We start from the raw sequence: 26,517 nt of genomic DNA, 5'->3' as shown, positions 1-26,517 counted from the left end.
ACAGGCGGGCAAGGAGAGCCCAGTAACTGTGCAGGGAGCGTTTTAAAGCCCCTTCCATAAAGCACAGAGACAGTCCAGGCAGAAAGCTCCCAGGTCCCTCTGATGTGGGGGGCCGGGGGAGGGGTTGTGGCAGGGTTGGGGGCTGGGCAGCTCGGGGGAGAAAGTCAAAAGGGACAGACAGATTGTGGCTTGGACCCCTGGAGAAGTTCCTGGCTGGAGGCTGGGAGGAGGGGCTGGGGCTGTAAGATGCCTGAGGGGCTTCCCGCACTGACAGCCCCCCACCTGCTACAAAAAGCTGTCATCTTCGGATGCTGGTCCCCAGGTGAGTGGGGTGGGGGTGAGGCTCTCACCACAGCGCGCGCGCACACACACACACACACACACACACACACACACACACTGCAGCACTTACCACAAGAGGCCGGGACAGTGGGGACGAAGCAAGCTTCAGCTCACTCCGGTGGGGATCTGATGAGAAGCACATCCCATCATGCAGAGGTGAACACAGACATACACACACACACACTGCACCAATACCCTCAAAGTCGACGCACTCAGCACAAAGCCCCCCACTCAAGGTCACCCGCAGGGCCTGCTCATACACTTTCCTCTGCCTTCAAACACATACAGATGGATGGACAGCCCGACAGGCCGACAGGCCCCACAAGATGCACAGGACTGCAGTGTGTGCGTGCTCAGCCACTCCCACGGCCTCTGAGGACACTCGCATACGTAGGCACGTGGCCAAGCCCCCTCCTCCACCTCCCCAGATGCAGACACGGGAGATCCAGGGACAATGCAGGCAGCCAGCCTGTCTCCACATACCTGCGCTCCCACACCCGGAGTGGGCCCAGGTTACACATACGCTCATACTTGGGGCACAAGGGGGCCTTCTCCATGGCTCCTCCCCAGAGGAAGGAGCCACCTGAAGCTGAATATCCCAGGATGGAGAGCCGTGTTCCCAGTTCCTGAGTGTGCCTTTCCTGAAGGAGACCTGCTGGGTTATGGGCCTCTTGGGTCCTTCCCAGAGGTATCTGCCCCCTTTCCTTCCATAGGATTGGGGCTTGAAGCGCCTACCTACACAGTGCCCACGGCCACAGCCCTCCTCGCCTCGTCCTTAAGGCCCCTCTGTGACCAGGCAGTAACACCTGGCCTCCACTCCCACCGTGCACAATCTAGGAAATGGAGGTACCTGCCAGGGACCCTTCTTCACCTAAGCCCAGGAAAGTCCCCACATCTGGGACACCTCTGGGTCCACCTTTAGGAGTGCCCCACCGCACCCCCCCAAAGTCCCCACTGCACTTCTGGGTTGGGACAGCAGGACTGGGGTAGGGGAGGAGGAGGGGAAGCGGGGTGGTGGTGAGGGGGGGTCTAGCCTTGCAGCCACTTCTGGGGAACTGGTGGCTGCAGGCGGGTAGACGGCTCAGCCCGGCTCCCCCTCCCGGGGCCTTCGGGTGATGAATGTCCCTCCTGATGGTCTCGTTACTTATTGATGGCCTAATCCTGCTCGTTAATTCCCCAGCCCTCGTTAAAAATGAAAAGAAGCCGTTTGTGCTTGTACAAACCCCAAGAACCAGGATGGATGTGCGGGAGCTGGGGGTGGGGCGGGGCGGGAAGCGCCTCCTCATTGGCCAGGAGACAGGGCTCGGCCACGCCCAGCCCTGGGGAGGTGGGGCAGTGGGCGGCGGGGAGTGGGGCGGGAGGCGCTGGGGTTGGAGGGAGCCTAGATTCTCCGTCGGCGTCTGCGAGGAAGCGTAAGGTTCTTTATGCCGCAGGTGGGGCGTGTGTGCGTGTAGTCGCGAGCGTGTGGAACGCCTGAGACCCACGTCTGTCCACAAACGTGTCCCTAGGTGTGTGGTTCTGGGTATACACCCAGACAGATGGGGCCAACATCCAGGCAAACGCAGTGCGTGCATGCGTGTGAAATTCTGCGGAAACGTGCCTGACGACGACGTGGGCAAGTGGATCATCTGCGCGCACCCTTGGGCGGGTTCACGAGCCAGTAGTTGTGGGGGGTGGGGTGCAGGGCCAGGCCCCAACCCCCGGGCCCTGAGGAGCCTCACCAGTTTGCGCTGACACCAGTGGCAGAGGCCGCAGAGGACGACAGTGACGCTAAGGCTGACGGTGATGATGGCAGAGACCAGCAGGACATCGCGGGTGGGCGCCCCTGGGGAGGACACACACAGGTCAGACCCTCATTGGCCAGGGCCAGCCACGCTCCCTTGGCTCAGGGCCCCCCAGAACAGTCACCCGGTCCTTCCATTTGGCCCCCCACTGGGAGTTCTGAGTCTCAAGTTCTATTCCCAGCGAGATCTTGCTGGCTGACCTTAGGAAGTTCCTTCTTTTCTCTGTGCCTCAGTTTCCTCATCTGTAAAATGGGGGAATTGTGCAGGTTGAAGTTCCTCCCAGGCCCTCCCTGCATGGGCTCTGCTGAGTCCAGAGGATCCACACCATCCCCCAAACTTGACATCTCAAAGGGAGAGGCCAAGTGTGTCCCCCAACCCAGCCAGGCCTCAGTGGACACTTCCAACCCCCCTAAAAAAGCCACTGCTTCTGCACAACCTTCCTGCCCAGCACCCTTCCATCCCCTCCAACACTGAGCCACAATGCCAGCCGACTTTGCCCAAAGGACGATGACTAGTTCCTACAGTCTCTCTCAGGCCACCTGCCCCACGGGCACCAACAGACCCTCAGAAGTATCTGGCCCAAACTCAACAGCGACATGTGTAGTCAAAGAGGGAATTTCTGGAACTCTCAGACCAGCCCTCACTCCCTTTAGCTCAGCTTTCCTTGGGCTGGAAGCCCACCCAAGTGGCCTCTGTACACATTGACCAAGCCTCAGCCTCAGGTCCCACCCTGTAGGTTCCAGTCCCACCTGAGACTGGCTCCTGTCTTAAATGCTCACAGGGGCCACCCAGCAGCTTCCATTCCAAGACCTCCGGGGTCTCATACTTCAGGAGTGGCAATGGTGATACACCTGCCCTGGGAGGAAGATCCCAGGTTTCTGTGCAAATCCCACCACTTGCTAGCTGTGGCTTTGGACGAGTCGCATAACCACTGAGTTTTCTCCTGTGGAAATGTGGATTAAACCTCCTCCCTGCCTTCTCCCAGGTGGTTGCAAACACGAGCCCAAACCAAATGCAAGGAAAGCAAAATTTCACCAGAAATTCTCATGTGGGGGAGTGAGTCGAAAGAGAGCAGCATAGATCACACGTGCACTGTAAATATGTGTGCACTAGGATGCATCCTAAAGACAAGTAGACACTGTTTATTTACAGAGGAGCCTGCGTGGGCTTTTCGGTGCCAACGATGGTGGTAATTAAGAGTTGACGGTATCTGTCTGGTCCTGCTTCCTGCGGTTTTAACTTCTGGGCTCCCAGTCTCTCTTGCTTGGCTGTGGGGCCTCATGGGGAAGGGCCCAGCAGTTCTCCCGGCTCTCAGGGGCCTCGGGGCTCCCTCCTGCCACCACTCTAGTGCTCTAGGCAGCCAGTTTAGCACTTGGTCTCCCTAGAATACTGCTTGGGCCCTGACTCTCCCTTCTCAACTTCCTGAACCTCCCAGCTGTGGGAAAAGGCCACCTTGATCTGGTCCCCACCTGTCCACCTGCCAGGCCAACTAAGCTTCCTCCTGTCCGGGGGTCCACAGGCTCGGTCCCCAGGAAGTCCCTGCACCCAGTTCACTGTCAACCTCAGGGCACACAGTACCCAGGAGCTCTGACCTGGACAACCAGCAGGCACCAAGGAACTGGTCCTGCCCTTCCCAGCCCGGGGTGGAGGACCACAGCTCTGCCAGACTGGAGGGGTCACATCTGCCAAAGTTCTCAGGCCAAATGGCAGGCCTCCGTCTTTAACCTCCAGGCTTCTGAGGGAAGGGGGGCGAGACAAGTGGGGACAGTGGCAGCCATAGTAACCATAGGTCTTGCCACCAAAGTCCCAGGAAAGGGGCCTGCGCTTTCCCCAGCTCCATAGGAACTTTCCCTGCCCTGCTGGAAGGGTCTGGGAAAGCAGGTGACCTTATACCTTCCTCTGCTGAACTTGCTTTTATTTTTATTGAAAAAAAAATTTTTTTTAACGTTTATTCATCTTTGAGAGACAGAGAGAGACAGAGCATGAGCGGGGAAGGGGCAGAGAGAGGGAGACCCAAAGCAGGCTCCAGGCTCCGAGCTGTCAGCACAGAGCCCGACGCAGGGCTCCAACTCACAAACTGCGAGATCATGACCTGAGCCGGAGTCGGACGCTCAACTGACTGAGCCACCCAGGTGCCCCTGAACTCGCTTTTAAATAAAATAAATTCCATTCTTGGACGGAGCGTTCTTCAGCCACTATCCATTAAGAATCTATCATGAGGGGCGGGGCGCCTGGGTGGCTCAATCAGTTGAGCATCAGACTCTTGGTTTTGGCTCAGGTCATGATCTCACAGATCATGAGTTCCAGCCCTGAATCGGGCTCTGTGCTGACAGTGCAGAGCCTGCTTGGGTTTCTCCCTCTCTCTCTCTCTCTCTCTCTCCCCTTCCCCACCCCTCTCAAAATAAATAAACTTAAAAAAAAAAAAAAGAATTCAGCTAATTATTTCTTAGCATGTCAGGTGCCCCAGAAGCAGTGAGTGGCAGAACAGACAGCCTGGGGCTCCAGACTCCAAAGTACCCAAGAAAAGACCCAAGTGTGAGTGAAGCTTCTGCCTCTTAATAGCTGAGTGGCCTTGGACAAGGGTCTTAAACACTCAGTGTCTTCAAGTAAAGATCAAATGGTGCCCACCCGTGGGGTTAGTGTTAGCACTCAACAGATAGGTATTATTATTAAGGTTGATGGTGTTTGTTTTCTCTCCGGTGTAAACAGAGGGCTCTGGGAGCACAAATGAGGAAGTGACCGCTGGACTAGGGAGCTATCTGGGGAGGCTTCCGCGAGAAGGGGTATTCGGTGTGGTCTGGTGGATGGCTGTGAGGTGAGGTAGGATATTCCAGGCATAGGAGGCAGCAAGAGCCAAGGGGAGAAGGGATAAAGAGGAGTCAAGCACGTTGTATGAGGAACTGGACTAGGTCAGTGGGGCCTTGATGGGGAAGGGGCTTGTCTGTCAGGCTGAGGGGCCTGCTGTGTTTCGCAGGCCATGGGAGCCATGGAAGGTTTTTGAGCAGGATCAGAGGGGGTGTTAGCAAGCTCTTGCTGTGGCAGCTGTGGTGCTGTGGTAGGAGGCCCGTTCCAGCTGGGCTCCTCGGCTCTAACACGCTCTTCATGCACCCCGCCCCCCCTCCATACATCTTGGCCGTGGGGCGATTCTCAAAGGCGCCTACCTCCTCTCTCTGCCAAAAAAGGGCTGTCTCAAAACTGTTTCTCGACCCCTGCTGTAGGAAGAGGGCGCCTGAGGACAAAGCCTATCAATCCCAGAAGCCAGGGAGCACACACTTGGAACAGTCCCCAGAGACCCAGGGAGGGCCCATCTTAAACAATTAGCATTCTGGGGGCATCCAGAAGGAGCACTGGGCTTGGAGTCTAGGAAAACGAGTCTGAGGCCGTTCTGGCCACTAGCCAGATGTGGCCATGAGCAAGGCGATCAACCTCTCGGACGTCAATGCCTTCATCTGTGAAAGAGCTGCCCCTTCCTCTGATGACGACACAGGTGTCCTAGGTGCTCCCCGCGGGGTAACAGCTCAGCCCTTCAAACAACTTTAGTAAACATTACGGTTGTCCCCATTTTGCAGATGGGGAAACTGAGACACAAGAGGGTCAAGAACCTTGTCCGAGGTCATTCTGGTAGCAGGTCGGGGACCCAGGATTCAAACCCGGGCAGCCCAGTTCAAAGGCTACCCTCTTTGCTTTGGGTGCCCCTTGGAACTCTTAGGGTTCCCAGGAATTTCTCTGGGGCTACGGAGGCGGATGCTGAGCCGACGAGGCCATGGTCTCTCAAGCCCTCTTCAACAAGGCAGCACCATCTCCCTGGTTCACATCTTGGTTTTTGTAGAAAGTTCCATTTGAAGAAAGAGATGGGTTGCTAAGGAAGAGCTGACCCCCCTAGATCGGGGAGCCTAGGATCCTCGACAGCACAGGGTGGATGCTGTCATCTTACAGGCAACGAGTCTGACCCCTCCCCCGCCCAGGCCCCCAGCTTCCCCCAGAGAGCCCTCGGAGCCAGGGTGGAACAAATGCGTGTCACTGCAAATTGCATTGATGCTGTGACCGAAAGTGACATGGTGTCCTCAGCCAGCAAGTGACATTGCCATCAAGGGGTGCTGGCGTGGGTTCTTGCCTGCCAGCCGGAGCGAACCCATTCCCACAGCATGGAGCTACTCTGTTGGGGGCTGGAAGGGGCCTCGGCCATCATGGAGTCTGGCCCCCCGCAATGCGCAAACCCTCTGGGCAGCCCTGTGGGTGACAGGAAGGAGGCAGGCCCTCCACAAACAGGCATCGTTAGGGAGGGTTGCTGTGTCTCGTGCTGAGCAGAATCTGTCTCCCCAGAACTCCCCCTCCCAGGCCCCCCTCGTTCCCCAGCTTGCCCTCCAGAGCTGCTGGGAACCAGCCGGCTCCCTCTGCCACATGACAGGCCTCCAAATCCTTGCCGACAGCTCTCATGTCCCCTTCCGGTCTTCTCCAGGCAAAGCCGCTCTGGCCCTTCTAACCCTTCCTCCGATGACATACATGGTTTCAAGTCCCCTTAGCGTCAGCATATTAACATTTGGGGAAAGAAAATATTGCAGCCCTCGTCAGCCTTTGACAGGGCCGGGTTCCACAACCTACCCTTGGACAGAGGAGACATCTTGGGTCCCGGGGCTGAGACACAGACAAGGGCAGACAGATGACATCAGGAGGCCCGGGCGGCAGGGTGAGCCAGGCTTCCCGGGTCCGATCCCCGAGGTGTCTTGGGAGTGAGGTGTAAGCTCAGGTTTGTTGCTGCCTCTCTGCCCAGGCCTGTGGCGGGCACGTCAGCTGACTAGAGCTCAGAACTAAAGATGATCCGGCAGGGTCCTGTGGATGGGGCCTGTGTTCCTGGCCACGCCACCAGCCAAGGAGCTCTCAGGGTAAAGCCTGTGTGCTCGAGAAGGCAGCCCGCCTCTGAGCGTGGATGAGACGCTCATGCGTGGTCTTCCCCTCTAGAATGTCAGCTCCTTGAGGGTAGGGCTTGCTCTCTGTTCGCTACTGTCTTCCCAGAACCAAGGAGGGAGCTGGGCCTACAGCAGGTGCTTGGCAAATGCTTGTTCAAAGAATGGGTGAGTAAGAACCTCAGGCCTCTAAGAATAATAATTACAGAGGCTACCATTTATTAAGCACCCACTCTGTCCCGGACTACAGGGTCCACAAAGGCAAGGGCTGTATCTGCTCTGCTCATTCCGGGTATTCTGTGACAGGCTGACATATGGGAAGTACTCAGTAAATATTGTCAAATGTTCAGTGCTTGCATGGTATCCCGCTCGTCACCCACACAAGATGGGAAGGAAGAGATGGGAGAGACTGCAGGACGGAGTTTGAGCCTCTCTCTTTTACACACACACACACACACACACACACACACACACACCAGGACCTCCTTCATTCTTCCTCCATGCCACCTTTGCCTGACAGTTCCTGCTTTTTCTATACCTAGATGAAAAGCACCTCTTCCAGGAAGCCTTCCATAATATCCCCAGTGGGAATTAATTTCTCCTGCCTCTGAGCTGCCATCACCCTGCGCCTGCGCCCTTCTTTTCGGGTGCAGTGATTAAGCGCCAGCGCTCTGGAGCCAGACTCTCTGGGTTCAACTCCTGGCTCTTATTCTTCCGCGATGTGTGACCTAAACTTTGCGTGCCTTTGTTTCCCCATCTGTAAATGGGGGCTAAAAACAGTACGGGCCTCATAGGACAATTGTGAGGTTTAAAGGAATTAGCACACATGATGCGCTTAGCACAGTGCCGGACACAAAATAAGTAGGCAATAAATGCTAGCTATTATCATAGCATTACCACGTCGGCCCTATATTACAGACGTCTGGGCCACGGAGCTGGCGCTCAACGAGTGTTGAATAAAATACTGAAGTAGATACACATCTAGTTTTTCCCCACGGGACAGCAGAGGCCAGGGGTCACGTCTTACTCAATTCTGGGCACCCCAATCCCTGCCCCAGGGCTCGACCACGACCAAGAGCATCAGTGAATCCCTATGGCAGGAAGGGGGAGGGCGGAGGCCAGTGGGGGGTGGGGGGGGCAACAGCTGGGAGCCAGGCTGGGTTTCAGGTATGAACTGCAGACCTGAGCCCGTCTCTTGCCAGAGCTCTGCCCCCACTCCCAACTCCTTCTCATCTCCTCAGTAAGCCATAATTTATGGATGAACAGAATCAAACAGGACTGCTGGCTGCTGGGATGCCCTGGGGAGCTGCCGGAGAGGGAATGGACTTCTGAGGGCAGGCTCACCAGCTGCCCGGGGGGTGGGGAGAACAGGAGGGGACCCAGAGGGGGAGGAGGTACACACACACACAGGTCACAGACATGGACACCCACAGCTCGTACACACACATGCACACGCCTCAGAGACACTCTTGACACAGACAGCCGTGCAGCCCACACCCCACACATGTGCATGCAGGTGCGCGCGCGTGCACACACACACGCACACACACAGAAGCCACAGAGGCTCACCCCTTGCACAGATACCCGTGCTCATTCACACACGTGCAAAAATACACACCTGTGCACGGATACCCATGTACACACAAATACACACACATGCACTAGCCGTGGAGACTCACCCCTTGCATGGACACCTGTGCTCACGCTCACACACACCGATGGCCTGGCCACAAGCAGATGTCCAGCCCACTCTGCCATCATGTGGCCTAGGTGTTCACGCACTTCCTCTGGCCTGCGATTCTCTCCCCTGCCCATTATTCGTCTACTCAAATTCTGTCTGTCCTTTTGTTTTTAAAAATTTTTTTTTAATGTTTATTTTTGAGAGAGAGAGAGAGACAGAGCGTGAGCAGGGGAGGGGCAGACAGAGGGAGAGACACAGAATCTGAAGCAGGCTCCAGGCTCCGAGCTGTCAGCACAGAGCCCAACACAGGGCTCCAGTTCATGGACCATGAGATCGTGACCTGAGCTGAAGTCGGAGGCTTCACCGACCGAGCCATCCCCCCGCGTCTGTCCTGAGGCAGAGCAGCAGGACAGGGAATAGACCTGGAGGCAGATGACCTGGATTCAAGTCACACCTTTGCCCCTGGCTGGTGACCCCAGGTAAAGCCCATTTTGGGACCTCAGAGGTTCACCTTCAAGCGATGAGAACAGACCCTGCCTTCTCATGCTGGGGTCCTGTCGACATAAAATAACAGCTCACGTGAATTGGGCATGCACCTTTTGTGGCAGACAGGAAGCTTACACATGCCATCCCACGTCATCTCCACAACCTGGTACCATTGTTGGCCCCATGTCACAGAGGAAGAAACAGGTATGGAGAACTAAGGCAAAGTGAGCCTGACCTTTACCGCAGCTGCAGAGACTGCCCTCTGAGCGCAAGGGTGTGACAGCCTCCCACAAGGGGCTACAGCGTGACCTAGCCACACCTAACTTTTCTGCTTCCTTCCAGAAGGCTAACCTCTTTCACTCTTGAGGCTTTGTGGCACGAGCTCTTTGCTCTGCCTAGAATACCTTCCTTCCATCTTCTACCATTAGTATCCCTAGACCAAGATGGTCTTCGTTCCCTCCCACATGCCTTTCTGCCTCCCCTGTAACTATGACAATTCATCATTGTGGGTTAATAATTAGCACTTGGTCTCCACCCCACCCCCACCCCCAACTGGGAACACCTGGAGGGCTGAGACCCCCCACCCCCACCCCCACCACTCATCTCTGTAGCCCGAGGTTTGGTACCTGGGAGAGGCTGGGTAAGTAAGTGACAAACAGATGCATGAAGTTATTCAAGGCCCCAGGTAAGCCAGCCTCTTCCGGGAAGCCCTTCCTTATGGCCAGGGATTCACAGCAGTCTCGTCATTTTCCAAGCTTGAATTAACTGATCTTCTGTCCGATGCTCTTTCCTTGGGGGTTGGAGCCAATGGGGTAAGATCGTGTCTCCCCATCGCCTGGGGTCTCCCACAGCCCTCAGCCCAGGATATGACACAGGGAAGCTGCTGGACATGCTGAAATCTGTGCACACAGACTCTTTCCCCCACACTTTGCTTGCTCTTGCATTCTCGGCTGGTGACACGCACACTCTCCATATCCAGGCCTTCCGGCATTGTCCCCACACCCTCCCAACCTAGACTGCTTCCCTCTTTGGGGATCCCCAGATCCCAGGCCCTTGCTCTCCTGACCAAATACCTTTCATCCCAGCACCGATGTGTGCTCCACACTGAATCATGTTTACAGTCTTTAGGACCCCTCTGGAGGTAAATACTCTCATGCTCGCCTCATAAAGAGAGAAACTGAGGCTCAGAAGGGTTAAATACTTGCCCAAGGGCACAGAGCAGCAGAGAGGTAAAGCCAGGGATGCACCTAGAGTCTGTAAACCTCAAACCCTACAGCTCGTTCTCTCTCTTGTTCCACCCGAGGGGAGCTGAGCCTTGAACCTAGTCACTCTGAGGACAGAGCCAAGAGAAGAAAGAAATTGAGTGAACACAAAATAAAAAAGCGGTCAGGGAGAGGAATTTCCCCCCAGAGTTTTACCAAAGAGAGCCCTGCCTGAGTTACTCCTCCTGGTGCTTCAGAGACTCACTTCACACACACCCTTCCCGGGGACCCTTTTTCCCTCCATTGGCCCAGCCCGCAGCCTTAGTAAAGCACCCTCATTAGAGAGAGGTTCAGTCCCCCTAAACGTCCCCAAACAGTCTGGGGGGTGGGCCCCTGGGGTTAGACACAGATGGGCAGGAAACAGAGAAGGGTGGGGTAGCCCAGGACGCACCCGGCCCGGCCCGGCCTGGCCCGGGTCTCTGATACTGCCTAGGGCACAACCACTATTCCCGAGATAAAGCCGAGTGATGTTGGGGGTGGTTGGGGCTACATCTGCCAGCGCCTTCCTATCCTAATCCTGCCTCCTCCCACCTGATTCTGCACTACTTCCGACACATCATGCCCCGGCGCCTCCCTCCTATCCTTTGGTGGCTGCGTGATGACGTTAGAGGTGGAAAGCAGTGAAAACTGGAGTCACAGGTTTTCAAAGGAAGCACCCTTCCACGTGCCTACTGAGCAGATAGAGATGGGGGGAGGTGAGGGGGGGCATTTACAAGTGCAGAGCCTGCCATCCCTAGGGACATTTGGGCACGGGAAGGGGGGACATTTTCAGTACCTTTCCCACCTTCCTTTCCTCCTCCCGACCCAACACACAGACACACAGACACACAGACACACAGACACACAGACACACACACACACACACACACACACACAAAGTCAGAAGAAGGCAGAGTTGGGCAGAAAGCAACAGAAAACCAGTGAGCAAAATTCTGAACCTTAAACTGCCAGGCTCCGGGCTGCCTGTCATGCCAAATTTTCTGCCCTCTCTCTACTCTAAAGCTCCCCCTCCAGGCTACCCACCTTGGGAAAAAGAAAACAAGATGGGTAGGTAGAAGGAAGAAAGAAAAAGGAGGAGAAAGAGAGTCTGGCATTCATTTCCCAGGAAAGCTGGTCCTCCACCCTACCCCCATGCCCTCCGGACAGTCTCCCTGAGCGTCCTTCAGAAATCCAAGGAGACGCCCACAACCCCTCAGGCTTCACCTGGGGCCAGAGCAAGGCTGGTGAAAGAGGAGGCCCAAGGGGAATTGTTTTGGAAAGTTACAAGTAGCTGAAAATAGGGGCTTAGCACGAGCAAGCCTCCTCAACCTTGACTGTAATAAAAACAGATAATGCGTGAGTGAGCTAGGGAGAGAGCTCTGGCAGGGGCCGCAGAGGCCGGCTGGATGCAGACGGTTTAGAATTCAGAGGAGATGCCAAGTGAGTAAACAGCGAATGAAGGATTGTCCGGATGGGCCAGGAGCCATTCCAGCAAGAAATTGGACGGGGACATGTCAGGATCCACAAGCACTTTGACTCCTCATCAAGGGAGCAGGGCCTGGTGAGCTACAAAGGCCTCATCCATGCATTCTCTATGCCTTCTCTACCTTGGTTCTCTCTTCCAGCAGACAACATGGCTTTGGTAATAATGTCTCCCATTTCTTCAGTGCAGAAGAGTTTACAAAGTGCTCCAGAGTTTACCTAGGGGGTCACATCTCTTGCCATATTTAGTGGTGATGGGGTATCCTCTGCCTGGTGACCCCTCCCCTCAGTCACCCCCACCTCCCACAATTCCTGGCTTACGGAAGCCTGGTGTACCTGGCTTCAGTCTTCAGCCTCAAAAGATGGGGAGGGGGAGAAAGACCATCTGCAGACTCCAGAGAGCTGCTGAGTCTGGAAGTCATCAGGGTCAAAGCCATTCAGGATGAACATGACCAGGTGCCAGCTCTGAGTTAGCCTAGAATCAGTCACCCTCCCCACCCACCCTGATCCCAAAGCCGAAGAGCCACCTGGGCAGCCGTGAAAATGATCATGTCCATCAGTGTAGCAGGAGCCCAACAAACGAGGAGCTCAGGTGGAGGGCTTCTCCACCAGGAGTGTGGAGCAGGGGCAGGATCAGGGACGTGTGATGATTAGGTGCAGGCCCTGACCACTAGTTACTCCTATGAATAATGCATTGTTGTGCCTTGGCCTAAGTCAGCATCTTATTGTTATTAATAATACACGGCTGCAAAGAAGCTGAGGTTGGAATGGTGCGCTCTATTTTATTTGAGGATCTCAGAGCACTTAAGAGTTCCTCTCGCTGATGACTCAATTCCAGCTCCCCAAGTCTCATCCTTCCTTACAGGCCAGGGCACCTGTCCTGCCCCGACACCCTTCCACCTGATGCTGGGAGCCATGAAAACCTCAGGGGCTAGGAATCTTCCATCCTGGGATTCAGATTCTTGATTGGGGTTTTGGTGGGGGAAAGGGCACACTTAATAGTTGCCAGCTCAAGGGTTCTTAAGGATAGAACCGAATGTGAAGCTGCTCCCGGGGATGTTTAGGAAGGAGGGAGAGATCTAGTGGAAATCCAGGTGGGGAGAAATGGTTGGAGAGAGACCATTGGGGCTCTGAATCCAGTTCTGCCACCCACTGTATCGCTGTGGGTGTGTGGCCTTAGGCAACTAACTCAACTCTCTGGTCCTAAGTCTCCTCGTTAGAACATAGGGTGACTGAGATTCCCTCTGGGAGGTGCCATTCTGCCATATTCTGGGCTATCATTTGCACCACAAATATTAGGAAGGAGCCACTGAGTGCGCCGCCCTGGGATCTGTCCACGGTGCTGAAGCAGGGGGGCGGGTCGCAGCACTCCTGTCCTTGGTGCTGAAACCCGTTTCTGTCCTTTGACAGCTCCCTCCTCCAGGCTGCCCTTTGCATTGCCCCTAACGAGCAGGATCCAAAGAACCGGAGCTGTTTCCAGGACTGCAGCATAGTGATTCCACTTTCCTCTGCCAATCGCTCCCCGATCAGCCATGAGCTGAAGCCACGGAAGCGACCAGGCTACTTCAAGAGCTCCCTTTCCCCAGTGAGGTCCTCAGATACTGAGGACCCAGTTAGCAGTCCGACTCATGACCAAAAAAAAAAAAAAAAAAGCCTCTCCGGTAAGGTAAATGCCATATCCCATTCCCTCAAGTGGGGCCCGCCGAACTGCCTCCTGGCGGCTGGTGCGGGTACTGCGCTTAGAGCAGAAACAGAATGTCCCCCGCGGTGGCAACTGGGCGGGTGAAGGAGTGGCAGACAGTCCCCGTCGCCGTCCCCTCAGCCATTCCGGGAAAATATGGCGCTCTGTGCTTGCAGCGCTGCCTAATAACCTGCACGTTCCAGACAGTCCGACCGCGTTTAGGCCGCCTTGGGGCACCATACTGCCTGGTTCATAGCAAAGACTCAACCCAGTGGTCAACCCGGACCACGCTAAACTTCCTGCTCCCTCTTCCCAGAAGGGTGGGGTAGATCAGTTTAAACAAACACTTTTCCTCCCTGCAGTAGAGCCAAACCTACCAAAAGGAACACAAAGGGTTGTAATAGGCCTCCCTGAGGGCAAAGGCTCCCTACCTCACACCCACCCAGATGAGAAACTTGCCTAAAGCCCTTCTCTAGGAGAAAGTGGGAGTCAGGGAAGAAGGCCACAGCTTCACCCCACTCCTGTTCCCTACGCCACAGGTTGGGCCTCTTTGATAAGCAGATCTGCTTGGTGTTTCTAGGGACTGCTTTATTTTAGCCCCACTGGGTGTAGAAATTCCCCTCTTTCCAAAAACAAACAGCAAAACAAATAAAACCACCTTAAGACAATACCCCAAATCACAGCTTCTCTGGGTCCAGGTAGGGAGTAAAGATAACAGTCTTCAATTACAGTAGATACAGATAATATAATTTATTGAGCACTTACTATAGGCCAAGAACTGCTAAGAGCTCTGCAGACTTCATCTCCTTTAAAACTACAACCCCTCCCCGGGAGGAAGCATGATGATCAGCATTCTACAGATGAGGAAAGTGGGGTCCAGAGAGGTGAGGTGACCACTCAGGGTGGTGCAGCTGGCGTGTGTTGAGACTGCCATAGAAAACCCCATTGTCTGCCCTTAATCTTTCAGTTCCGCAGGATCCACCTCACCATCCTTCCATGTTCTGGAAACCTCACTGCTCCACCCCTCCACATCCTCACATCTCCTATGAGGGCAGACTGGAGGAACACAGTAACACCTCACACTCCCACAGCACTTTACAGCCCGCGAAGTGCTTTCATAGCCATTGTCCGAATCAACCCTCATGATACCGAGGCATTTTTCTGATTTTACAGGACAGAAAACTAAGGCACAAAGAAATAAGTGACTTGCCCTCAGTCACACAAGGAGTAGTGGAACCAAACTCAGATGACAATGGTGGTACTCCCAGCCCAGGGCTCTCTCCCTATTTCTGCAAGGCTGGGGTCCTGGGGGCAAGCCAGGGAAGGGATCCAGGGGCTTCCCGAGACCCTGACCTCGGCTGCTTCTCTTCTCCTGGTCCCCAGGGGCCATCAGTTGGCTCTGCTTTACATTGGAATCTCAGAGTCTCATTCTAAATGAAATTTTTTTCTCCAGGCAATTACTTCCTACTAATTAGGAGGCAAGGCTGCCAGTCCCTGGGCCCTGGGCTGACCCCCTTTCTGAACTCACAGGGGTGGGGGGTTATTGAGGTACTGAATAGCAGCACCAGCCACAGAAACTGCCTGGCTCAGCCCCATCAGCCCCATCATCTGAAGGAGGCTGGGAAACTTTTGAGGGCAGGGGAGATGGTGGAGGAGTACGGAGCACCAAGGAACTGGAAGAATGGAGGCAGAGGTGGGGACACTGGGGAAGGAGGGACTGTGAAGTGGGAGAGAGCCAGGGGACAAGAAATGAAGGGGCCTAGACATGCCCCTGCAGAGTAAGAGAAAGACCTAGGCTCAGGAGCAGCAGGGGCAGCCAGGAAGATCGAGAGAAACAGGGACATTTCTTCCATGTTGTAGGAAGGAAAAAGGAGGAATCTCAGGAAACTGAGAGACAGAGGAGGGGGGAGAGATCTCCCCTCTGCAGAGGGAGAGGAAGGAAGGAGGCACCCTGGAAAATGGTCAACATTACTAAATTGGAGGAGGAAAGAGAGAAGGAGATACTGGGAGACTCCAGGAAGGAGAAGGAGAGAGGAAGGACAGGGAGGAAGGAGGAATTGCTGAAGGAAAGCCCGGGGGAGACAGGGAGGAGAGCGGGGGAGGACGGCTGGAGTGGCAGCTCCCAGGGCCCCAAGAAGGGCTCTCTCTAGTCATCGTCCTTGAGCCTCCCCAATGTCAGTGCCCAGCCAGTCGGGCCCACATGCCCTCCTACGCAGCCACAGGTGCGGGCTGGCATGATGGCAGGCCACCAGTCGGCTCAGGCCCCAGATGCTCCGCTCACTCAGGGAAGCCTGCCGACCTCTCTTCCTGTCAACCTGCCACCCCCTCCAGTGAGCTGAGCCAGGGACTCTCCTGGGTCACACAGCAACATGACCAGGAGGATCTGGGACTATGGGGTCCAGCCTTTCTAATTTACAGAAGGAAAAAGCCAGGACCCGAGAGGAAATGGTGCTTATCCAAGTTCATATACCAAGTGGGTGATGAGGCCAGATGTAGAGGGCTCAGGGGCTAAGTCCCAGTGGTGGGTCCTGTTCCTTTCTGGGCAAAACCAGTAACAGGAGGCAGAGACGGGTCTTGGATGCTTGCAAACTGCCCCTGAGCAGTCTAAGCCCTGTGAAGTATGGAAGGGAGTAAGGGTAGTCAGAGGCTGAGAGAGAAGCAATTTTCCACCATTTTTTAGGAGTTTATTTATTTTGAGAGACAGTGAGTGAGTGAGCAAGCAAACACAAGCGGGGCGGGGGCAGAGAGGGAAAGAGAGAATCCCAAGCAGGCTCTGTGCTGTGAAGCCCGAACCGGGCTTAAACCATGAGATTATGACCTGGGCCGAAATCAAGAGTCAGCCACTTAACTGACGGAGCCAGCCGGGCGTCCCAGGAAGTCACCATCTATGGAGCACTGGGTGGGAGCATTCTGCATGGGTTATAATTGCAGCTAACATTACCGAGCATTTATTAGGCACAATGTTCCAGTCACTTAAAGCATTGCATGCAGGATCTCATTTTCTTCCCACAATAACCCCATAAAGTATGTATTACTGTTATTCCATTATAGGGAAGAAACTGAGACTCGGGAAGGCTGAGTAATTGGCCAAGTCCACAGGCTAATCAGAGGCATGTTTCTAAATCAGGCGTCTAACCACTGCCCTGAGGACCCATCCACCCTGGCATTATCTGAAGATGCTCAGATCCCCAAGTTCCCATGATCCAGCCCAGCCCTGGCAGAATCTAGGCCCCAGATGCCAATGTGGTTACAGTTCTGTGTTGTAGGGACTTCTTGTGGTCCAAAGCGGGGGCGGTCTCATGAAGTTAAATTTGAACAAGCCCCGTCCTAAGGCACTGGAGTCTGGGTTCTAACTCTGGCTCTGCCACTCACTTACTGTGTGACTTTGGGCAGGTCACTTGCCCTCTCTGGACTTGGCGCTCCCACCTGTGTCACTGAAGGGGAGAACCCGATAATAAGAGCTAGTATGTGCATGGTGCTGACTCGGTGACAGGCACAGTTCCAGCCAGTTTATATACATCAACTCATCATATCCTCCCAACAGCCCTCCGAAGTAGGTGCTGTTATCACCTCCACTCTACAGACGGAGAAATGAAGCACTGAAAGGTTAAGTGACTTGCCCGAGGTCACACAGCCAACCAGTACATGGCAGAACTGGGATTTGAGCCCCATTACTTACAATTTCTTTTAATTAATTAACGTATGCACTATCCATAACCTCCAACCCCCCAACGTGGGGCTTGAACTCACGACCCCAAGATCAAGAGCTGCGTGCTCTATCGAGCCACACAGGCACCCCATGAACCCCATTATTTCCCTGATGAGCCTCCCAGCTCCTGCCTAGGGCCCCAGAGAGGCCTTCCCATGTTCCTGTGCCCGGGCATACATGCCATCATGTTTCCACACGGAAGCACACACACCCTCATGTGTCTGCCGGATGCAACACGTGTTTGCTGATGCTTCTCCACCTGCGCCTGGGCTTTCGCCCAGTTTCTGTCTGGACTCGCTACATCCGCCCGGTCATACGTGTCCATGAGCTTTTTGGGACCTAGATCAGGCCAGCTCCAGCGGGCCCCCACGCATGCACACACACGTGCCCCCCTTTCCGGGCACTGGCTGCCTCGTGGCGGTGGGGGAGGGGGGCCTGTGCCAGGCTTTCGCACACAGCCACGTGGCAGTGACGCGGGCCGCCACACCCCTTCTCCTCTGCCCCCCTCCAGTGCCTGGGTGGCTCGCACATCACACTGCACGCCTGCCAGCACCCCCATCCACGCTGCCCTCCTCACGCCTCTCCCCTAACAGAAGCAGGCACCTTCTCCAGGAAGGAAGCAGGCACAGGCCCAGCCTGGCTCCCACGGCCTAAAGATGCCAGCCAACTCAGGGGTGGAGAGGGAGAAAGAGCCATCGACCAGAGGCTCTGAAGGGCCTGGGTGCCACGGTTCCTGTCTGAGACTAAGCCCTCCCTTGGGTCTGAGGGCCGGAGCTCTCAAGACCCAGAAATGGGGTCAGGTGGGGGATGTAGGGCATCCCTGCCCATCACGTCTGACTAGGGCTCTCGAGCCGTGAGGGCTGCTCTGGCCAAGTTAGCATTGTTGCACCCCCCTCAGCACCCCAGCCTGGTCCCTGCTCTCTCCTCCCCCTGCCCAAGCATCTCGGAGTTCTGGGTATTTTTAGGCCTCAGCTGACAGGCTGTGAAATCGCTTCCTTCGCACCTCCCCAACCAGGCGGGGGCTGGAGAGGGAGGAATGGGGCCGGGGGGGGGGGGCCACACACAGCCGATTCATCAGGCTCCTCCAGGGCTGGCAGGTGCCAAGCAGCGAGTGAGGGGTTCCTCCCTTTCTCCTCAGAGCCTCCCCTTGACTGAGAGGAACCTTCCACTGAGCCTGCCGAGAGGGAGAGGAGACAGGGTGGGAAGGGAGCTGCGCCCCACTCCAGGGACCTGAGAACAAAGGCTTTAGGGGATGCCACAAGCACTGAAGGAGGCACTGGGGACCCCTCTGTGTCCCAACACCAGTTCCCAGCACTCCCTTCCAAGTGATGGGCCGAGAGACGGGCTGGCTTGGATCCTAGTGGGATTAGGGGGGCACCGGGCAGTGCAGCCTGATGGTCAAGACCCAGCCTTTGGAGTGAAGCTGACACCCCTGCTCTACTGAGTGACCTTGTGGGACACTTCAGGTCCCCGGTGGGTCCTCTCTGGGCCTCAGCGTCCTCATCTGGACACAAGTGGCAATGCTGTCTCCCTCGCAGGACTGCTGTGAAGAAGAAATGCAAGGCTGAACATGGAGAACGAGGGGGTCTGTGGACCCGCCAGGCCCTGCTGGGAGATTCTGTCTCGCCACCTTCCCCGACCTGCAGCCCTGCCCAACCACTCCTCTGGGCTGCCTTCCTCGCCGTGGCCCCTGAGGGATCATCCTGGCATCATGCTCTTCGGTGCCCACCTGACCCTCACCCCCAGGGAACAAGTCCCCAGCTAAGGTGGGTAGGCAGTGTAGACCATCCCCGCCTCCCTGCTTCCTGCTGTAGGGGGCACGTTACACATCTTGTGTGCACATGGACCCAAATACCAACACGCGTGTGCGACTCAGCGCCGGCTATGAGGGCGTTTGCCCTGGGACGAGGCCCCAGGGAAGTGGGAAGGCGTACCCAAGTCCTGCTGTGAATGGGCCCCTGTGCCAGGGGCCGTGGGCACGGAGAGGGAGGTGCCTGCCTAGTTGCCGTGGAGATAGGTTGGCTCTGGTGGGGCTCTGGAGCTCAGGCCTGGCAGCGTGAGCTGTGCGGCTCTCCCAGGGACTGGCCCAGAGGCCTGTGGTGTGGGGTGCGGTTCACATCCAACCCCCAGGAGCATTTGCCGTGTCCCCTGGGCCCTGGACTGGCCCACCTTGGCTCTATGTCCCTCTCTGGAAAGCTTTTTCTGATGCCCCAGATCCCTAGGGAAGTCCCCTGGCAGTGCCCATCTGCACCTGTTGGCACCTGGTGTCCCCTTGACGGCCCATTACCTGCCACAAGCTTTCCAAGGGTAGGGCCCCAGGCCAGCTGAATGCTGCAGACCTCCTGGCGTGGTGCCTCAGACTCAGCCCTGTGCAGGGGAGAGACCCAGGAGGGGCCGGGCAAAGGTGGGAACAGATATGTTAACCTGCCACTCTGGCTCCATACACCTGCCTGGCTCCAGGCCTCCCACCCTCCACACTGCTGCAGAGTTAAAAGTTCTTTAATAGAGATCTGCTTGAAAGTCGTCCATGGCTCTCCATTGCCCTAATTAAAAAAAAAAAAACAAAACCCAGTTTTCCTATTTCAGAATGCCAGGACCTTCACAATCTGGCCCAACCTACCTTTCCCAAGCCTCAACTCCGGCTAGTGTCCCCTAACAGCTTCCCTTCTGGCCACGTCCAAGCACTCAGTGCTGCTTCAACTGAACGAGACCCCACTTCCGGGCCACTGCATGTGCTGTCCCCCGCCACACCGAATGCCTCACCCCTACTGCTCACGTGGCAAACTCTTAGCCTTTCTTCAAAACCCAAGGCCCCGGACTAAAGCTCATGCTCTTTGGGTCTGCTGGTGTTTGCTGGAACCCCAAGCCAACTTCTCACTGCAAGCTCCCCCTTTCCAGAGTCATCTGTGGATAGAAGAGCTAACACAGGTCATGTTCTTAGAACGGCACCTGGCCCGTAGTGATCACTCAACACATCTTTGCTGTTCTGAAGGTAGCTGACTGACACTGCTTCAGTGGAACCCCCGCCCCCCGACTCCTCCTCCACCAGGGCTGAAGCAGGCATGTCCTCCCTGGAGCTTCCGGAACCCCCATCCCAGACATCAATCACTTGGTGCAGGATAATGACAAGATAACAGCTGTCATTGGCTGAGTGTTTACTATGTGCTGAGCTCTCTGCGAAAGATGTTTCCCGCCTTACCTAGCCTCACCCTCCAACCCTCGGGGAAATAAGAATCATCATCATACCCATTTAACAGAGAAAGAAACTGAAGCCAGAATAGTGGAGTAACGGGCTCCAGGGACAGCGCAGCAAGTGTCTCTGCCAGGATTCAGAGATAGCTGTTTGACCCCAGAGACCTCGCTTAAGCAAGCCACCCCCTGCTGCACGTGCACAGAGTGCCTAGCAAATACTAGGCACTCCTGCTGTTATTATTGTGCTATTGTTATTATCAAGGGAGGGCGCAGGACGTGCTGGGTGACCTGAGAGGGGCTTCCTTACGCTGGACCCCCTATAAAGCATGAAACCCCATACCTGGAGAAAGAAAGTGAGGGCTCAGAGGGGCCCTTGGGCAGCCAGGGACGGGGGTCAGGATGGCGAGGAGGTGTGCACGACCTGGGAAACCCGAGGGGGTACTGGATTGAGCAAAGGCTCAAGGGGGCTGTCGGGGGCCCAGGCTGAGCGAGGGGGAGAAGGCCTGCCGAGTGCTGGCTGAGCTGGCCACCGCTCTCTGGCCCCGCTGACACCACCCGTGGTAATGAGACGGATCCAATTTGTACCCAGGGCCCCGCCGGGAGCAGCTGCCGCGGCAGGGTTTGAAGTAATTTAATTGGACACATTAGCCACAGAGCTCTCTTCTCTGCTCCCCCCCATGCGGGGCCTCACGCAGGCACCCCTTGTGGTCTCCCATACCCCACACCACCCCATCCTGGCTGGGGGCAGGCTTCACACTTCATCAACCAGCACTGTGAGACCCCTACCTACTAGGGCTGACCCCCCCGCCCCCGCCCCCGCCCGGTGGCACACCTGCTCTCTCATTCCTCGGGCTCCTGAGGGTTCTGGAACCAGAGAGTTGGCTGGGCTCTCTGTAAGCCCCAAGGTCTCCCCTTTCTCTGATGCAAGTAGCAACTGTGGGAGCCCCCTGGGGCCGGGGCTCAGACCTCTCCCTCCTGTTTCCTCTGATGGATACAACAGGTCACCCCCTGTCCCCCCAAGCCTGCCCAAGAGCCGCCAGCTTCCTGCGGCTTCCAAGAAGGGCATCAAAGGAGCCAGGACCACTACCAAGATGGGGGTGGGGGCAGCCTCCTCGCAGGGCTCGTTAGGAGGGGCGCGTACACATGCAGGGAATCGGATGTAGTACACACAGGTGCGCGTGCGCGCACGTGCCCTTGGCCAGACCCGCATGCTGTCGTGAAAATGCTCGTATCTGTACCCACCAAAGCTCCAACACCCCACACCGATGCACGTCGCACAGCCAGGTGAGGCCCTCCCTGCTCCCAGGAGTTGGAAGCCTCAGAGCCAGCAGGTGGAAGGGTGTGGCAGGGGGCAGGCGGGGCCCCTGGAGGGCACAGGCCCTGCCTGCCTGGGTATATATAGGGCCAAGGGAGGCGCCCTCCTCAGCGCTCTCCGTCACAACTCCCCGTGCACCTCAAGGCACCTAACTACAAATACACTCATTAGCTGCTGTTTACAGCCCGCCCGGCACTCAGACGAGCGAGCGCAGCTATTACCCAGTCCAGCTGGCACCCGCACCCGCACGTAGGTACACACGGCACAGTGCTTTCCCCCGCCGGCCCCGCCCTCGCTTTCCACCCGCGCTGTGGCCCCACACGTTCAATGACAAGAATACATCAATTCCCCAAACATCCCGGCTCCTGATCCAAGCGCCCCGCCCAGCCCCACAGGGGACGCACCCCTTCCTAGGGGGCCCTCCAGGTGGGAGCTGTTACAGAGCCCCCCAGAGCAGGCCCGACGACCGCCAGCCCACCTCCCAAACCAACGGGGTCCAGGATTCCAGGCGCACGCTCTGGGCACCATCCAGCCCCTTCCACAGGTCCCAAGCTGTCTGCCAACTCCGTTCCAACCCTTGGGGAATTCTGCTGGGTGAGACCAAAGCCATGCCCTCCAGACATGAGTTGGACGGGGGCCCAGCAAGGCTGCCACCCCCACTGCCTGGACGGTCAGGCACCTCTGTGTCCGTGGAACTGGCACCACCGGCTGGGGTTCCCTTGCAAGGCAGGCGGGCACCCGGGCCGGACCTGGCACGGGCTGGCTCCGGCACCTGGCCAGACCAGTGACCGCCACGACAGAGAGAGCTGACCTCACCGGCCTCATGTGCCACCTGCTGGGTGCTGCCCACGGAGCAGAGCTGCCCACACCCACCTGGGATGCACTGGTGCCTCTGAGGAGACGGTCCCAAAGACTCCCTTCCAGCCAAGAGTCCCTGGCTCAGGACTGGGCCTCCTGCCCCCCTCACTGCTCCTCTCCCTGCTCACTCCCCTGGGGGAAGCAGTTATTGAAAATGGTCCATCAGATTCAATAAGGATTCAAAGTCCCTCAGAGAATAGAGAGTGGGCGGGCAGTGGGGGTGGGAGAAAAGGAGGGGTGCCACAGGGAAGGAACCGCCCACTCCTCCCCTGCCTTTCCCTCAAGGCCTCCTGCTGGGCTGGGCTGGACGGGGTGCGGGGTGCGGAGGGGCACAGCCCTTCCCTGGTCCTCTATATTGCCTTCCGTGCGCCTTGGGCCCAAGCTCGGGGTCGGCAAGGGGCAGGGCCCAGGTTCCTAGGGCCTGACACCCACCTGTTCCCCTGCCTTCCAGCTGTCCCTCACCTGTCACCTGCTGGCCTGCGTGTTCCCACCCCAATCCAGCCTGCTGTAGCCTCTCTTCCCCAACCGGGAGGGGCTTTGCAGCTATCTCCCTCCCCACCAGCCCCCAGTTCTTGAGTACCCAGTCCCATTGGTCAAGCTATTCCCACAGGGTCAGCAGACAGCATGACCCAAGGCCCAGGAGGGTCCTGTCTCCATAGTAACACACAGTTTGGGGGCACTAGGCCCACAGAAGCCATCCCACCCACCCAGGGTTTCAGATCTGCCCAGCCCCAGGCCCCCACTCCCGGTCACGGCCTCTTGGGAGATCATTTGCTCTTTAGTCCTAGCCTGGGGCCCAAGCCTGGGGCGGTCTGGGCCTGTGCAGATGGGGCCGGTGGTGGGTGGGGGGGGGGGGGGGGGAGGTGTGGTGTGGAGGGGTGGAGGGGTAGATAGGGGTGGGGCTAGAGTTTGACAGCAAAATGGTCAGAGTCAGGCCTCATCGGACTTTGCCACACCCCAACCCTGGTCCCTAATCCTGGTGGCCCTTTCAGCTATAACCCTAACTCCTGCCCCATGAATCACCCAATGGCCTCTGCCCTTAACTTGTGCCCAGTGGGTGGAGAGTTGGCCTGGACAATCTCACAGATCCTTCTGCCTTGAGAGAGGATACCCACCATGCCAAGGCCCACTGCCCCATGCGTTGTGTCCCCTACACTCCCTAAGAATGACCTTTGTGGCAGAGTTGCTGTGGAGGCCAGGGCCTACTAACAGGTGGGCCAGACAAGACTTGGAGTATTGCTACCCCCAGGGACAAGCTCGAAGGGCAGGCAGCCTCAGGATCGGACTTCTCTCCCAGCCCTGCTGCACTGGCCCAGACTTTCCCTCTCTGGCCTTGTGCGCTCACTCACTGCAAGGTCACCTCTCCCTCCCTTCCTCCCTCCCTGAAGCCGCCTGGCCTGCCCACTGCAACGCTGACCCCTGCAGGCCTGCTGAGGCCCTGCCCGGCCTGGGGCCTGGGTCCAAGGGACACAGGGAGGCCAGACCAGGCCAGCTTCGGGATGAACACAGGATGATGGTTGAGGGCAGGGAGAGGGCCGCATGCCTTGGGGAGGGCACAGAGAGGGGACAGAGAGGAGGTTGCAGGCACGGCTGGGGGAGGGTGGACAGAGTTTGGAGCAGAAGCCCATGGGATGTGTGGGAAGGGGGCTGGTCTTCGTTCTTCACTGGGCTCTGGCTTTTTCCCACAGTCCCTTGCTTCTGCAGAGACAGATCCCAGAAGTGCCTGGGGCCCTGGGCCCAAGTAGGTAGGGAACTCCCGGGAAGGGTCTCAGTGGCAGGGTGAATCCTGTGGAGACCAGAGTGAGCTGGCTAAGGGAGGGGGTACCTCGGGGACACTCTGGAACCAGCCTGGGAAGTGGGAGAACATAGGAGACTGAAAATGGTAAAAAGGTTGGGCCACAGGTGTTCCTGGGAGTGGGAAGAGAGGATCGGACAGACAAGGTACTGGCCCCTGGGGCACCAGAAGGAGGGGCCTGAGTCACACAGGAATTAATTTGCATATCTCACTCCCACCAGGTGCCAGCCAAAGGGGAGGTGGGGGACAGAAATGGGGGACCCAGAGCCCTCCCTGGGGGAGCAGAGTCTGGAGGGGCCTGAGGGAAGCTGGGGGTAGAGGGGAGATGTAGTCTGGCAGGAGGTGTAGGGATTCTAGGAGGTGGGCAGGGATGCCAGGGGGTACAAAGGCTAGACTGATGACTCGGGCCCCTCAGAGAGCCCCAGGGGACCAGGATCATAGGCAGATTCTGCCCTCTCCAGCCCATTTCTGGCCCCATCAGACCAACAGCCACACCAGAGAGATGTGAACCTCAACCCAGCCTGTTTCCCAGTCAGTGCTATCCCCGCCCCTGGCACTGGAGGGTCCTGAACCTGCATCTGGGCACCACAGGTCTCCACCCCCGGGGGGAGGCCTGTTTGAGGAGGGGGAAGAGGGAGAGGCCTGGGGGCTGCCAGCGTGCCAGGGGCAGCGCTAGGTTCCAGGCCCTTCGCCCAGAAGATGCCAAGCACGTCAAGTTGGCCTCCATGGAGGGGATAGAGGTACTTGGGGAGTGGTGATGTCATGGTGCCCAGGCGTGGGTGGAAAGAGGGAGGAGGGAGAGGGGATGAGGGCACAGACCCAGGCCATTGGGTTCCTCCCAGGAAAGGGGAGGCCGCCAGCATGGCAGAGTGAGGGGGCAGGGAGTGTCCTCACTGTACCCCCCCCTTCCATTCTTATACCCTAGAGCTGGCCTCTGAACTAAGCTACTGGTTCCTTCGAGGGTGATCCAGGCAAGAGAATGCCTCTGCCCTTGGTCCAAGCACTGGAAGCTGGCAGCCTCTTGGGGGAAGATGCCAGGGTCGGTGACCTGGGTTCAGACAGATGAAGGGAAGGGTCTCCAAAGGCCATGTCCCTTCAGCCATCACCTCGAGGACACTCATAGGTGGGCATGAGGTTCCAGAGAGGGAGACTGAGTCTCTCTCACCCTTACACCCAAGTGCTGAGTGAGTGCAATGCCTGGCACCCAGTAGGTCCTGCTCAGAGGACTCACTGGGCTGCAGTGATCTGATGGTGGTGAGAGCCCGAGTCCTCAGGAGGCAGGGACAGGCTGAGGCTGCCCCTAGAGGGAGAACAAATGTGGGGCTGGGACAAGAGTGGACAAAGCTAGTGTCCACCAGGCTGCCTTCAAAAGCCTTGGGGCTCTGGGCCCCTTCTGCGAAGGGCCTTAGAGCTGTCCCTTCCCCCAGGACCCCCAACTCTGGGAGGTCAGACAGTAAGCCTGGAGGCTCCTCATTTGGGAGCAAGTCCTGGGCTCGGGTGTCTGGCTTTTAGCATCACAGAGAAACCCAGAAGCAGAGACCCTCCCTCCCCCCCCCCCCCAGGCCGCCACCACCGCCTCCCGCTGCCAGAGCTGGCAGACTGGTGGGGTGCTGGGTCTGGGGTGGGGCACCCCAGGTGGGCGCTGAGACAGCCTGGGCAGGAGCTGCAGGGGACCTGCCTACAGGTGGGCACCGTGTGAGGAGGCGTCAGGAGCCAAGGAGGAAACGGCAGAGCAATTTCCCCAGGAAGGAGGAAAGATTCCTCGGCTTGGCTTTGAGGATGCCAAGCAGACGTGGGCTCCCGGGCCACTCCCCGGGCTCCCTCGGGAGAAAGGCAAAGGAGCCGGCCTCTCTCCCTCCCTCCCCTGACAGGACCGGAGTGAGTTTGGGGTTCTTTGCTTACCCCCCCCCCCAAGCCCTGGAGCACATTCCCCTGGCACCCCCAATCTCGCCAATCTCTGCTCTCTTTCCCTTCAGGTACTCCTATCTCCTTCCTCCACACTCCTGCGGTTCCCCACCCTCCCTCTCCGAAGCCCCCCTCCCCTGCT

At 57.2% G+C, this 26,517-nt stretch overlaps 1 protein-coding gene and 1 long non-coding RNA gene across 9 annotated transcripts in view; one reads left to right on the top strand and one right to left on the bottom strand.

Moving 5' to 3' along the window:
• Positions 1-26,517, bottom strand: part of SYT7 (synaptotagmin 7) — a 69,543-nt gene that overhangs the window by 42,303 nt on the left and 723 nt on the right. For all 8 annotated transcript variants that reach the window (XR_007156391.1, XM_047878642.1, XM_047878646.1 and 5 more), the window contains exon 2: positions 2,064-2,167. Coding sequence is in view for 7 of the 8 variants with exons in the window: in XM_047878642.1 (XP_047734598.1) it covers positions 2,064-2,167 (104 nt within the window). In the remaining variant the exon portion in view is untranslated. The remainder of the gene's footprint in view (positions 1-2,063; positions 2,168-26,517) is intronic.
• Positions 9,783-20,401, top strand: LOC125176796 (uncharacterized). Its single transcript, XR_007156392.1, has 3 exons — positions 9,783-9,837; positions 18,849-19,076; positions 20,209-20,401. It is a non-coding gene; the product is annotated as an uncharacterized LOC125176796 (long non-coding RNA).

This window comes from Prionailurus viverrinus, chromosome D1 (genome assembly GCF_022837055.1).
Source record: "Prionailurus viverrinus isolate Anna chromosome D1, UM_Priviv_1.0, whole genome shotgun sequence".
Lineage (NCBI taxonomy): Eukaryota > Metazoa > Chordata > Mammalia > Carnivora > Felidae > Prionailurus > Prionailurus viverrinus.
Note: the sequence above shows the minus strand (reverse complement) of the source record. Positions and strands in the feature narration are given on the sequence as shown.